The sequence below is a fragment of the Mobula hypostoma genome, chromosome 12, assembly GCF_963921235.1.
Source record: "Mobula hypostoma chromosome 12, sMobHyp1.1, whole genome shotgun sequence".
NCBI classification, from domain to species: Eukaryota; Metazoa; Chordata; class Chondrichthyes; order Myliobatiformes; family Myliobatidae; genus Mobula; species Mobula hypostoma.
The window spans coordinates 13,037,924-13,053,134 of NC_086108.1; the positions used below are offsets into that span (position 1 = coordinate 13,037,924).

The 15,211-nt window shown below is 45.7% G+C and overlaps 1 protein-coding gene across 1 annotated transcript in view; it reads left to right on the forward strand.

Moving 5' to 3' along the window:
* Window positions 1–15,211, forward strand: part of LOC134354613 (latent-transforming growth factor beta-binding protein 4-like) — a 346,432-nt gene that overhangs the window by 222,334 nt on the left and 108,887 nt on the right. Inside the window, exons 8-12 of the mRNA XM_063063620.1 lie at window positions 1,543–1,593; window positions 3,281–3,403; window positions 6,687–6,851; window positions 7,755–7,916; window positions 8,226–8,306. Coding sequence (XP_062919690.1) covers window positions 1,543–1,593; window positions 3,281–3,403; window positions 6,687–6,851; window positions 7,755–7,916; window positions 8,226–8,306 — 582 coding nt within the window. The remainder of the gene's footprint in view (window positions 1–1,542; window positions 1,594–3,280; window positions 3,404–6,686; window positions 6,852–7,754; window positions 7,917–8,225; window positions 8,307–15,211) is intronic.

The window sequence follows — 15,211 nt, forward strand, 5'->3', positions numbered from 1 at the left end:
CTCTCACACCCTATGCTCACCCTCTCCCTCCTTCTCACCATTGACATTAAACCATCTCCCATTCTTCCAGCCTCTGTGTCTCTCATCACATCCTCCACTTCCCTCTTGCTCTGACCAGTTTGTTGTGAACAGTTCCAAAAGTGAAGTTATTGACCCTAGAGGATTATGTAGAGTCATAGAGTCACGGAACACTACATCACAGAAACAGACCCTTCGCCTATCTAGTCTGTGCTGAACTATTAGTCTGCCTAGTCCCATTGACCTGCACCTGTATCAGAGCCCTCTACCCCTCCTATCCGTGTACCTTTCCAAATTTCTCTTAAATGTTAAAATAGAACCACATCTACCACTTCCGCTGGCAGCTCATTTCACACTCTTGTCACCCTCTGAGTGAAGAAGTTTCCCCTTATGTTCCCCTTAAACATTTCACCTTTTATCCTTAACTCATAACCTCTATTGCTAATCTCACCCAACCTCAGTGGAAAAAGCCAGCTTGCATTTACCCTATCTATGTCCGTCATAATTTTGTATACCTCCATCAAATCTCCCCTCAATTTCTACGTTCCAAGAAATAAAGTCCTAACCTATTCAACTGTTCCCTATAACTCAGGTCTTCCAGACCTGGCAACATCCTCGTAAATTTTCTCTGCACTCTTTCAATCTGATTGATATTTTTCCTGTAGCTAGGTGACCAGAACTGTACACAACACTCCAAATTAGGCCTCACCAACATTTTATACAACTTCAACATAACATCCCATCTCCTGTACTCAATATTTTGATTTATGAAGGGCTAAAGCTCTCTTTATGACACCATCTACTTATGACATTAGTTGCAATGAATAATGGAATGGTATTCCCAGACCTGTCCCCTCAGTGCCCTATGGCTCACTGTATAAGTCCTACCCTGGTTTGTCATCCCAAAGTGCAACACCTCACACATCTACATCTGTCCTTTCTCAGCCCATTTTCCCAGCTGGTCCAGATCCTGCTGCAAGCTTTGATAGCCTTCTGCGTTGTCCACTGCACCCCCAATTTTGATGTCATGTGCAAATTTGTTGATCCAGTTTTCAGATCATTGATATAGATGACAAACAAGAATAGACCCAGCACTCATCCCTGCAGCACACCACTAGTCACAGGCCTCCAGTCAGAGGGGAAACCATCGACCACTACTCTCTGGTTTCTCCCATAAGGCCAAAGTCTAATCTAATTTACTACCTCATCTTGAATGCCGAGCAACTTGAGCAGCCTCCCATGCGGAACCTTGTCAAAGGCTTTGTTGTTTGGAAGCAGCCACCTCAGGACGTAGCCTCTTGAACTTCAGTTACTGTGGTCCTGAGCTCTGTAACCAGACTTCTGCAGCACTGAGATATCCAGGGACAAAAAGTCACCCTGTGGCCACCACCCCCTCCCCCGCCGCCGCACCAAGGCCAATGGCTTTGGGCCTTAGATTGAGGCTTCATTGTGTCTTGGGTTCGGTCATTAATAAATTCAATGTTTCCTCTTTGTTCATTAATAATCTGGTCCTTTATTCTGCAGAAAATGACTGCCCGCAAGGATTTCGGAAAGCAGCTGACGGTGAATGTCAAGGTAATGTAGTCAGCATACCAGAGGTTCTGGAGCCTGTTCCTCTGCCACTTAATGCCCTGGGTAACCCATTACGGTATGGTGCTGGGTGGCAGTAACGTCAGCAACCAAGGAAAACCCCATGTCAAAGCCACACCTCATGAGAAATGATTTCATGCGGGGATGTGGTGGGACACCTGCTAGTCTCTGTCGTGAGTGTTGATCCATCTGCCCATTAGTGCCCTGGGCAGGACATACACTGTGTGATAAACCTTATATGTGAATATTCATTGCAATACAGTGTGGAATAGACCCTTCCACCCCTTCGAACCACACTGCTGAGCATTCCCCCAATTTAATCCTAGCTTAATCATGGGACAATTTGCAATGACCAATTAAACTACCAACAGGTACATTTTTGGATAGTAGGAGGAAACCAGAGCACCAGGAGGAAGCCCAGGCTGTCACGAGGAAAATGTGCAAACTCATTACAGCAGCGGTGGGGATATTGTAAGCGCTCACAGTCTGGGTGCGGGCAGGAGGAGCAGTTTGATTGGATGCGGTTTTCTTTGCCCTGACTTGCTGCGGGTATCACTGCTGTCCAACACTTCCCAAATCAACAGCGGCGTTTCGATGGGTAGGCAGAGTTTGGCAAGAGAGAATAAGTCATGGTTTCATTAACTGGCCGATACAGCAGGAACTGGAATCCTACTGGTACAATGCAGTTTGCAGGGTAAATGAGTCTTTGTAAAAGTCGGGAGGATAGAAGCACCTACAGTAGTAAGGCCACTGGAGAAAGTCCAGCAGCATCTGGGCTCATAGATTAATAGTGGTATTTGGAAAATCCCATTCCCTCGTTCTCAGTGACAAGTGCAAGGAGAGCAGGTATTTGCCTTCACTGATTTATGTCATTTTCTACACGTCCTGTGCATTCTGCACATTCCTCCCAACTAATTTGTATCCTGTTATTTATGGACAAAATTCCACACTTGCCATGTTATACTTATAAGAGCCATTCGGAGCCAAACTGAAATATCAGACGGGAGAGGTAGAGTCTAGCCACAAAGGCCATAACTCATTACTTCATCCAACAAAACCTTCCCGTTTCCTCCCATATTTGGCCGTTCTTCGGCACAAGTCTTTCTGAAGATGTGATCCTACTGCCAATTCCAATCAGAGTGTTACATTAGGTAGTCATGGGCAACAACTCCCACCTCTCCTACCAAGTTAGACAGTGGCCCCATCTTCTGTAACCTGCTCTTTATCACAACTCCATCCTGACCTTTTCTGGTACCATCTCCTCCTCCCCCACTAGAGAGGGTAGTTTCGGGTTCATGATGGGCAGTAATCCCAAGGGAAGTGTGTAGAATAATCCTGCCGCTGTTCTCTGAGCGCATGTACTACATGATAATGCTGCTACTGGAAAGGACCGTTCCGGTAACAACAAACAAGTGAGGATTATAGCGTAGATGGTTAAAACAGATGGCAAATCCAGGCTCTTCCTTAAGGATCTTTCCTCTTCTTCTGAAAATGATCTGGGCATAAAATGTAAGTACAAAATAATTGTTCAGAAATCCCAACCATGGTTATTGTAGTTCTCGTAAAACATGAAAGTAGAAGTATGCTTTTAACCCTGTGCTGCCCACCCCCACCACCCCGCCACCCCGCCCCCAGTCTGCAGAGCCTAAATCTTTTGTCCTGCTTCTTGCAGACATCAATGAGTGCAGCTGGCCAAGAATCTGTCAGAACGGCAAGTGCATGAACATGAGAGGCAGTTACAGCTGCGTCTGCAACCCTGGCTACGTCCAAGATACTTCCAAGAGCCGATGCATCTGTAAGTGATCAAACTGACAGGACGAGTTCACACAGCTTTCTCCAGGAAGCATGGGCAACTCCAGCACATCCATAACCTTGCACACAGTTGTAAAGACTTCCTTGTAGAGCTGCTAAATACCTTCCACCACTCTCCTCCTGGCAAGCTGTACCCATAGATTCATCTATGACAGATGAAACTCATGAGCGCCCAGAAGGAGAATATTTAGACGAGTATACTCAGTGGAGAACACTATTTTAAATATCACCACACTAACTAACCCCATGATCCTGTGTGTCAGACTATGTAGGTTCTACAGTCCCCTCCCTTTGGTCCTGTAGCAGACCTGATAAAATCGGCTAAGTTAAATTTGGTTTCCTTCAGGGCAAGTCTTGCCTGACAAATTTTTGGGAATTCTTTGAAGAAATAGCGGGCAGGATAAGCAAAGGAGAGCCAGTGGATGTTGTGGACCTGGATTTTCAGAAGGCTTTTGACAATGTGCTGCACACGAGGCTACTTAACAAGCTATAAGCCCATGATATTACAAAAGATTCCAGCATGGATAAAGTAGTGGCTAATTGGCAGGAAGCAAAGAGTGAGAATAAAGGGAGCCTTTTCTGGTTGGCTATCAGTGACTAGAGTTGTTTCACAGAGTCTGTATTGGGATGATTCCTTTTAGGTTTTATGTCCATGACTTAAATGATGGAATTAATGGTTCGTGGCCGAGTCTGGGGATGATACAAAGATAAATGGAGGGGCAGGCAGTATTGAGGAAGCAGAGAGGCTATAGAAGGACTTGGGCAGATTGGGAGAATGGGAAAATAAGTGGCAGATGGAATATAGTGAAGGGAAGTGTGTGGTCATGCACTTTGGTAGAAGGAATAAAGGCCTACATTATTTTCTAAATGGAGAGAAAATTCAGAACTCTGTGATGCAAAGGGATGCACATCCTCAGCCACTAAACTCATAATTCCCACACCCCGTACCGCTGGGTTTTACCTCCTCCCCAAGAGCCGCAAGCCTGACTGTCCCATGCGACTTCCGCCACCTTCAACAGGACCCCACCACTAAGCACATCTTTCCCTCTCCAGCCCCCCTCCGCTTTCCGCAGGGATCGGTCCCTCCGCGACTCCCTGGTCCACACGTCCCTCCCCACGGATCTCCCACCTAGCACTTATCCCTGTAAGCGCAAGTGCTACACCTGTCCCTACACCTCCTCTCTTGCCTCCATTCAGGGCCCCAAACAGTCCTTCCAGGTGAGGCAACACTTCACTTGTGAGTCTGTTGGGGTCATCTATTGCATCCGGTGCTCCTGGTGCAGCCTCCTCTACATCGGTGAAACCCGACGCAGATTGGGGGACCGCTTCATTGAGCACCTCCGCTCCGTCCGCCACAACAGACAGGATCTCCCGGTTGCCACCCACTTCAACTCTGCTTCCCACTCCCATTCAGATATGTCCATACATGGCCTCCTCTACTGCCATGATGAGGCTAAACTCAGGTTGGAGGAGCAATACCTCATATACCGTCTAGGTAGTCTCCAGCCCCTTGGTATGAACATAGAATTCTCCCCCCAACTTCCAGTAATTCCCTCCCCCTCCCTTCCCCTATCCCTATGTCACTCTGCCCCCTCCCCCAGCTGCCTATCACCTCCCTCATGGTTCCGCCTCCTTCTACTACCCATTGTGTTTTCCCCTATTACTTCTTCACGTTTCCTGCCTATCACCTCCCTGCCTCCCCTCCCCCACCACTTTATCTTTCCCCTTACTGGTTTTTCACCTGGAACCTACCAGCCTTCTCCTTCCCACCCCCCCCCACCTTCTTTATAGGGCCTCTGCCCCTTCCCTCTACAGTCCTGACGAAGGGTTTCAGCCCGAAACGTCAACCGATCTTTTCCACGGATGCTGCCCGACCTGCTGAGTTCCTCCAGCGTGTTGTGAGTGTTGCTTTGACCCCAGCATCCACAGATTATTTTGTGTTTATGAGATGCAAAGGGACTTGGGAGTCCTTGTGCAGGATTCCCTAAAGATTACTTTGCAGGTTGAGTCTGTGGTGAGGAAGGCAAATGCAATGTTTACATTCATTTGAAGAGGACTAGAATATAAAAGCAAGGATATAACACTGAGAATTTATAAAGCACTGGTGAGGCCTCACGTGAAGTATTGTGAGCAGTTTTGGGCCCCTTATCTAAGAAATGATGTGCTGGCATTGGAGAGGGTTTAGAGGAGGTTCATGAGAATGATTCTAAGAATGAAGAGGTTATTGTATGAAGGGTGTTTGGTGGTACTGGGCCTATATTCGATGGAATTTAGAAAAATGAGGAGGATTCTCAATGAAACCTATTAAATATTGGAAGGGTTAAATAGAGTGGATGTGGAGAGGATGTTTCCTTTGGTGGGGGATTCTAAGACGAGAGGGTATAGCAGAATAGAGGAACATCCATTTAGGGTGGTGGATCTGTATAATTCGTTGCCACAGATACCTGTGGATGCCAAGTCATTGGGTATATTTAAAGCTGAGGTAGACAGGTAATTGATGAGTCATGGCGTGAAAGGTTATGGGGAGGAGGCAGGAGATTGGGGTTGAGCATGATATTAACTAGCCACGATGGAATGGCCTCATTCTGCTCCTATGTCTTATGGTCTAACACAGGTTCTACTGCCCTCTCCCTGTGGTAAGGGTGAATAGATCCTCGATCCCTCCGGATGGGAGAGGGGGCTACCCTGGGAAATTTCAAGTCCGAGACCCATAGTTCAGTACAGAGCAGGGTAATCCTTGTGGAGCAGCAAGCTGAAGTGGCCTGTCCCTCACCTCCAACCCCAACACCCTGACCTTTTCCATCTGGCCCAGCGTTTAAATCCTCATCCAAATATCGGGTTCAATCTCTTCGATATACTCTGGGGCCTGGAATCTACCGTCTCAATTCGACCCAGAACTTAAATTGATTGACCTACAGGTCTTCCTCGCTCTTGGCAACTGCCTCGCTTTGCCTCTGTCCTGCCACATTGGATTGCCTTCAAGTCCAAAGGGAAGTTACAGACTATTGCTTGCAATGGTCGCTCGCCAGAAAAAGAGTGATTAACGAAGTATTTAGCTGTTTTCCTTAGATCGTTGGCCACCAGCCAGAAGTGGCTGAGATTCACCAGCACCATCTTAAACCAGCTGAGTTCAACCTGCTGAGTTACTCCAGCACGTTGTTACTTGCAGTAGGTGTTGCATAGTAAAATGTGGGAGATTTTTAAGTGTGATTTTGTGAGTACTGCTTGCATTTACTGAATGGCTCACTGGGATCTCAATGTTCCAGCACAGCAGGTTATCTCACTGACCCGAGGACCCTGTTACCGCATTTGGAGGAGTGGGTTCTGTTCCCTGCCTGTTGTCCAGAACATCACCAAACAGATCTGCTGCTGCAGTCGTGTGGGGAAAGCTTGGGGTCCCAACTGCCAGAGGTGTCCTTCTCTGGGCACAGGTAAGCTGGAGGGTGGGGGACCCAGGTGCAGGAGAGAAAAGGAAGAGAGGGAAAGAGTGGCAGAGAGTACAGGTGAGAGAAGCGATGGGGAAAGGGGATGAGTGATGAGAAATCAGAATCAGAAGCAGGTTTAATATCACCGGTGTATGTCGTGAAATTTGTTGTCTTTACGCCAGCAGTACAATCCTCCAAATATCCGGACCTGCATCTCGGTTTTTTTGCATTATCTTACTTTCCATTTCTCTATTTTCTATTTATGATTTATAATTTAAATTTTTAATATTTACTATCGATTTGTAATCCAGGGAGCAAGAAGCGCAGAATCAAATATCACTGTGATGATTGTAAGTTCTAGTATCAATTGTCTGGCGACAATAAGGTATAAAGTATGAAGTATGAAATGCATAATGATAGAAAAAATGTCAATTACAGTAGGTGTATATATATATATATAAAAAATAGTTAAACTAAATAAGTAGTGCAAAATTAGAAATAAAAAAAAAGTAGTGAGGTAGTGTTCATGGGTTCAGTGTCCATTCGGAAATCACTTGGCAGAGGGAAAGAAAGCTGTCCCTCAGTTGTCGAGTGGACAGACGGAGAGTATTTATGTCGAGGGGAAAGAGAGGTGGAGAGGGTTAGGGAAAAGAACGTGCAAGTCTGGGAGAGAAGGAGAAGCAGTGGAAGTGTCGGGGTGGAGGGAGGGAGGTGAGCAGGAACGCATCGCGTTTCGGAAGGGGGGAAAGAGGAGATACGTGAAAGTGAGTGAGTGGTGTGGACAGGAGGAAGAGAAGGAAGGGGAGATCGAACAGAGGAAAGCAGAGGGAGTGGTAAGGACGGGGGGGTGGGGGAACTGCAGGAGCTACATAATTGAAGGGTGCTGTATCTCCACCTTTGCCTCTGCAGGTGCATTCCGGGAAGTCTGCCCTGCTGGACCTGGCTACCACTACACCAGGTCAGACCTCCGATACATCAACCGGGTGAACGAAGAGCGTAACCAGAACAGAGAGCGGGTGAATCTGGTGCGGCAAACCACCACCCTGGCACCTCGTGGCAGACACACTGTGGGTACGCTTGTAGTGGGCATGTTGAAGAAAAGGCAGGGCTGTGCAGAATGGTGTGGCAGTGGGTGGGCTAGGGCATTGTAGGGCTGCAGGGAAGGGAAAAGTCTTTGGGATGTTCAGGCAATGATGAGATGTTGAGGTTCAAGAGCCTGGGGGATGGTTGGAGGGTGAATTGCGGGCAGCGTTTCAGGGTTGGGTGGGAGATCAGTGTTGGGGATCTGTCACAATGCTGATTCAAGGTAGTAAACAGGTCATTAGAACCCAGAAAAGGGCAGTAGTAATCTTTCTCATTTTCTCGCCATTGCTGGTAAAGCTCCCAGGTTGAGAGAGATGACAAATGTCACCAGTTCGCCTACAACTACCACCACGGCCCTGCCTCGGAGAACAACCCCAGGTGCGTGAATTCATAGCCAAAAATCTCATGAAATGATCTGGTTTGAAAGCACAGGGAATTCTTGCAATCAAGCATCATAATCAGTACAATAAGGATCTAACCTTCTGTTAGGAGAAGCATCCTAGCCTCAGTCTCCGGCAGTCCTTGATGCACTTGAATGGCCAGCAAGGGCCAAACACCTTTGTTTACCTGCAAGGCTCTTTTGTAATACCTCGATAGACTGAAGCTTCTCACCGAATCAGGACCTAGACCAGGGGTTCCCAACCTGGGGTCCATTGATCCCTCAGTTAATCGTAGGGGTCAATGGGAACCCCTGATCACTGAAGCCACAGAAACACCAAATGGCAGAGATTGCTGTTGACCAAGTTATTAGCAACTGTTGGCAGTGTCCTCTGTTATCCCTGTTCCATAAGACCATAAAAAAATTTATTATCAATTTCATATACATCCCAATATACAACCCTGAGATTCATTTTCTTGTAGACATACTCAGCAAATCTATAGTATGGTAGCAATAACTGGATCAATGAAAGATCAACCAGAGTGCAGAAGACAACAAACTGTGCAAATGCAAATATCAGTAAATAACGATAAATAATGAGAACATGAGATAATGAGATAAAGAGTCCTTGAAATTGAGATAATTGGGAGCATTTCAATGATGGGGCAAGTGAGTGTAGTTATCCCCTTTTGTTCAAGAGCCTGATGGTTGAGAGGTGGTATCTGTTCTTGAACCTGGTGGTGTGAGTCCTGTGGCACACGTAACCGAAGGTAGAGATAGGAACTGGAACAGGCCATTCTGTCCTTGAGTCTACTCCACCATACACGGAGATCATAGCCGACCATCTATGCTAGCATGTACCTCCACCGACCCCTTAACCTCTGCGTCGCTTAATTTTTAGAAATCTGTTGATTTGTTTCTGCATTCGCAACAGCACCTTTATTTCCTGCAGAGAAAAAAAAGAAAGCTCACCTCTGTCCCAGGATACTGACGGACTTTTACCACTGTACCACTGAGAGCATACTCACCAACTGCATCTCAGTGTGGTATGGCAATTGTCCCGTATCGGACCGCAAAGCACTCCAGCATGTGGTGAAAACTGCCCAGCGGATTATCGGCACCCAGTAGCCCACCACTGAGAACATCTACCATAAATGCTGTCTGGGCAGGGCAAAAAGCATTATCAAGGATGCATCTCACCCTAACCATGGACTTTTTACTCTCCTCCCATCTGGTAGGTGCTACAGGAGCCTCCGCTCCCGCACCAGCAGGCACAGGAAGAGCTTCCTTCCTGAGGCTGTGAACCTGCTAAACCTCACATCACAGCACTAAGCAGTATTGCACCCATATTGTACTGTCTCAGTACTTCTATATTTGTGTGCTGTAGCACTTACCTTTTATTCACAGTTATTTTGTAAGTAACACTATTCTTTGCATTTCTGGTTAGATGCTAACTGCATTTCATTGGCTTTGTATCTGTACTCGGCACAATGACAATAAAGTTGAATCTAATCTAATCTAAAATTAACACAATGACGGAGACATTCTGGGTAGAGTTCACCACCCTCTAGCTGAGGAAATTTCTCCTCCTCTCACTCTTAACCAGCTTTAAAATGGAGATGAGGGGGAATTTCTTCAGCCAGAGAGTGGTGAATCTGTGGAATTTGTTGCCATAGGCTGTGTTGGAGGCCAGGTCATTGAGTATACTTAAGACAGAGGTTGATAGGTTCTTGATTAGTCAGGGCCTGAAGGGATAAGGAGAGAATGGGGCTCAGAGGAAAATGGATCGGCCGTGATGAAATGGCAGAGCAGACTCGATGGGCCAAGTGGCCTAATTCTGTTCCTTTATCTTATAGTTCCACTTCATATCAGAGAATGTATGCAATCTATATTCTGAAATTCCTTTTCTTCCCAGACAGCCACAAAAACAGGAGAATGTCCCAAAGAATGAACGATGGTTAAAACGTTAGAGCCCTAAAGGCCCCCCGCTCCGTCTCTCCCACGCACAAGCGGTAGCAAAGCAGCGACCCTCCCCCATCCCACCCTCTTCCGCAAAAAATTCATCAGCACCCTCAACCCACTAGGCAAGCAATATCAAAGCCCCCAATAGAGACCATGATCTGCAGTACAACAAAAATTAGTTGTTTACCTGAAAATTCAGCACACCACAGACTCTTTCCCTTTATTAGGGAGAGAGAGAAAAAGGTGTCCCCTTTCACACTGAGAGGGAAGACACAACAAAGCAACTCGCTGATTTTATGGTGTGAAAAGTTTGTCCCGCGGCCCCCCCCCACCCGAGTCCTGTGATCCGAGAATCGGCCGCAATCTCTCACAAACCAATGAGAGAGAGAGAGAGAGAGAGAGCGCACAATTCATTGAGTACAGAGCCTCCGGCAGCTGAACCACTGCTCCCGGTGTTCCGTTCTCCCCCACAGCACTTCACTCCGCAGCATTGGCTTAGAATCAGCCTGTCCACAGGGCCATGAAACCTCGGTACGCCGAAGGCCCGCTCATCTTCTAGTCCGCATCCTTGGTATATCAAAAAATGGCTGGCCATGAGCCTCCAGGATCGGATCCCACCACCACAAAGAACCGAAGTCTGACTGTAACTCCAGGTCAGCATCTACAACAAACCCCATCCACACTGAAAAGGAAAAGGAGGGACATCAATGGTAGAAATTAAACAGTTTTCGTAGATGAACACGAAGGAGTCGCAAATTAGAGCCATCATGACTCCGCCTCTTACTGTCTCATCTCCTAATCTGAAACTCTCCTTTTGGCTCTATTTTCCCTCGTCAAGTGGAACATCCTGGACTGTCAAACACTTGAAGAATTTTGCTTTTGAACTTCTTGGATGACCTCAATTTCTGGAGCTGTTCAGTAGTTGCCCAGTGTCGGCACATCTGGAAATGTTTCTGTGTAGTACTACGTTTAATTTAAAATCTGATTATATCCACATTGTGGTCAGATGGTTAAAATTCATTTGAACCTCCATTCGATGTGAGCAGCAGGTCTGCCTGAGCTGTGGCAATGATGAAATGATGTAAGGCCTAGTTCAGTTTAAAGGGGATTAACCTAACCCACCTGTCCATGTGGAGATCAGCTAAGAAAGGATGTGCTGCCACTCGGAAGGGTTTAAAGGAGGTTCATAAAAATGATTCTGGGATTGAAAGGCTTGTCATAAGTGGAGTGTTTGATGGCTCTGGGCCTCTACTCCCTGGAACTCAGAAGAATGGTGGAGCAGACTCAATGGGCCATATTGCACAATTCTGCTCCTAAGATATAGGAGCAGAATTGTGCAATATGGCCCATTGAGTCTGCTCCACCATTTCATCATGGCTGATCCAATTTTCCTCTCAGCCCCAGTCTCCTGCCTTCTTCCCGTTTCCCCTCATACAGTGAGCAATCAAGAATCTGTCAACATCTGCCATAAATATACCCAATGACTTGGCCTCCCCTGCTGCCTGTGGCTAAGAATTCCACAGATACACCACTCTCTGGCTAAAGAAATTCTTCCTAATCCCCGTTCGAAAAGGACACCCCTCTATTCTGAGGCTGTGTCCTCTGGTCTTAGACTTACCCACCATAGGAAACATCCTCCACATCCACTCTATCAAGGCCTGCTGCGTTCACCAGCAACTTTTATGTGTGTTGCTTGAAATTCCAGCATCTGCAGATTTCTCATGCTTGCCTTTCACCATTTGATAGGTTTCAATGATATCACCCCTCATTCTTCTGAATTCTCATGAATACAGGCCCAGAGCCGTCAAATACTCCCTATATGACAAGCTATTCAATGCCAGAATCATTTCTGTTGAACCTCCTTTGAACTTTCTCCAGTTTCAGCACATGTTTTCTGAGATATGGAGCCCAAAACTGCTCACAGTACTCCAAGTGAGGCCTCAACAGTGCTTTATAAAGTCTCGACACTACCATCTTTGCTTTGATACTCTAGCCTTTTGAAATGAATTCTAATATTACGTTTGCCTTCCTCACCATAGTCTCAACCTGAAAATTAACCTTTAGGGAATCCTGCATAAGGACTCCCAAGTCCCTTTGCACCTCAGTTTTCTGTATTTCCCCCCCATTTAGAAAATAATCTACCTTTTCATTTTTCTACTAAGGTGTGTAACCATACACTTCCCGACACTGTACTCCATCTGCCATTTCTTTGCCCATTCTCCTAATCCGTCTAGATGCTTCTGTAGCCTCTACTTCCTCAAAACGACTTGCCCCTCCTACCTATCTTCGTATCATCTACAAACTTTGCAACAAAGCCATCAGTTCCATCATCCAAATCATTGACATTTAACATAAAAAGAATCGTCCCAACTCAGACCCCTGTGGAACACCACTAGTCACCAGCAGCCAACCAGAAAAGGCTCCCTTTATTCCCGCCATTTGCCTTCTGCCAATCAGTCACTGCTTTATCCATGCTGGAAGCTTTCCTGTAATACCATGGGCTCGTAGCTTGTTAAGCAGGCTCATGTGTGGCATCTTGTCAAAGGCCTTCTGAAAATCCAAGTACACAACATCAACTGATTCTCCTCTGTCAATCCTGCTTGTTATTTTTTCAAAAGAATTCCAAGAAATTGATTCAGTGAGATTTTCCTTTGAGGAAACCATGATGACTACAGCTTATTTTATCATATACTTGCAAGTAACCTGAGACCCCATATTTAATAATCAACTCCAACAAATTCCCAATCACTGTGGTCAGACTAACTGGCCTATAATTCCTTTCTTCAGCCTTTCTCCCTTCTTGAAGAGTGACACATGCAATTTTCCAGTTCTGCTGAACCATTTCAGAATCTAATAATTCTTTAAACATCTTTCCTAATCTATTTATGATTTCTGCAGGCCTCTTTCAGAACCCTGGAGTTTAGTCCATCTGGTCCAGATGACTTATCTACTCTCAGACCTTTCAGTTTCACATGAACTTTCTCTCTAGTAAAAGTAAATTCACACACTTCATGACCCCTGACACCTGGAACTTCCACCATACTGCTAGTGTCTTCCACAGTGAAGACTGATGCAAAATAATTGTTCAGTTTGTCTTCTATTTCCTTGTCCCCCATTACTACCTCTCCAGCATCGTTTTCCAAAAGTCCGATATCCACTCTCACCTCTCTTTTACACTTGTTGTATCTGAAGAAACTTTTGGTATCCTCTTTAATATTATTGACTGGCCTACTCTCATAACTCCATCTTTACTTTCTTAATGAACTTTTTAGTTGTTTTCTGCTGGTTTTTAAAAGCTTTCCATTCCTCTAACTTTCCACTAATTTTGCTCTATTATATGCCCTCTCTTTGGCTTTTATGTTGGCTTTGATTTCTCTTGTTAGCCATAGTTGTGTCACCTTGCCTTTAGAATACTTTTCCTCTTTGGGGATGTATATATCCAGTGCCTTCTGAATTGCTTCCAGAAATTCCAGCCTTTGCTGCTCTGTCGCTATCCCTGCCAATGTTCTTTTCCAATTGATTCTGGCAATTCCTCTCTCATGCCTCTAATTCCTTTTACTCCTGACTTTAGCTTCTCCTTCCTAAATTTCAGGGTGAATTCAATCATGTTACGATCACTTGTCCCTTTGGGTTCTTTTTACCCTAAACTCTCTAATCAATTCCAGTTCATTGCACAGCACCCAATCCAGAATAGCTTATCCCCTAGTGGGGTCAACCATGAGCTGCTCTGAAAAGCCATATCACACGCAGTCTAAAATTCTCCCTCCTGGATTCCAGCACCAACCTGATTTTCCCAATCTACCTGCATATTGAAATTCCTCATGACTGTTGTAACATTGCCCTTTTGGCATGCATTTTCGATCTCCCTTTGAAATTTGTAGACCACATCTTTACCACTGTTTTGGGGGTCTGTTTAAAACTCCCCTCAGGGTCCTATATGCTTGCAGTTCCTTAACTCTGTGCACAATAATTCAACACCATTTGTCCTTCTGTCACCCTTTCATTTTTTTTACCAACAGAGCAATGCCACCCCCTCTGACTTGTTGTCTGACCTTCCTTGGACATTAAGATCCCAACTATAATCTTCTCTCAGCCATGATTCCTTCAACATCATACCTGCCAATCTGCAACCGTGCAACAAGTCCATCTACCTTATTCCGTATACTGTGCGCATTCAAATATAACTCTAGTTTAAACATAGAAAACATAGAAACATAAAAAAAATCTACAGCACAACACAGGCCCTTTGGCCCACAATGCCGTGCGAACATGTACTTACTTTAGAAGTTACCTAGGGTTACCCATAGCCCTCCATTTTTCTAAGCTCCCTGTACCTATCCAGGAGTCTCTTAAAAGATCCTATCATATCCACTTCCACCACCATCATCGGCAGCCCATTCCATACACTCACCACTCAGTGTAAAAAAACTTACCCCTGATATCTCCTCTGTACCTGCTTCCGAGCACCTTAAAACTGTGCCCTCTCGTGTTAGCCATTTCAGCCCTGGGAAAAAGCCTCTGACTATCCACATGATCAATGCCTCTCATCATCTTATACACCTCTATCAGATCATTTCTCATCAAAGGCCGAGTTCACTCAACCTATTCTCATAAGGCATGCTCCCCAATCCAGGCAACATCCTTGTAAATCTCCTCTGCACCCTTTCTATAGTTTAAACCCCACTGTGCAGCATAAACAAACCTTCCTGCTGGGATATTAGTCCCCCTCCAGTTCAGGTGCAAACTAACCCTTCTGTATAGGTCCAGCTTCCCTGGAAGAGAACCCAATGATCCAAAAGTCTTATGCCCTTCCTCCTATACCAACTCCTTAGCTATGTATTAAACTGTATAACCTTCCTAGTTCTGGCCTCACTAACACGTGGCACGGGTAACAATCCTGAGATTACAACCCTGGAGGTCCTGTCCTTTAACCTAACACCTA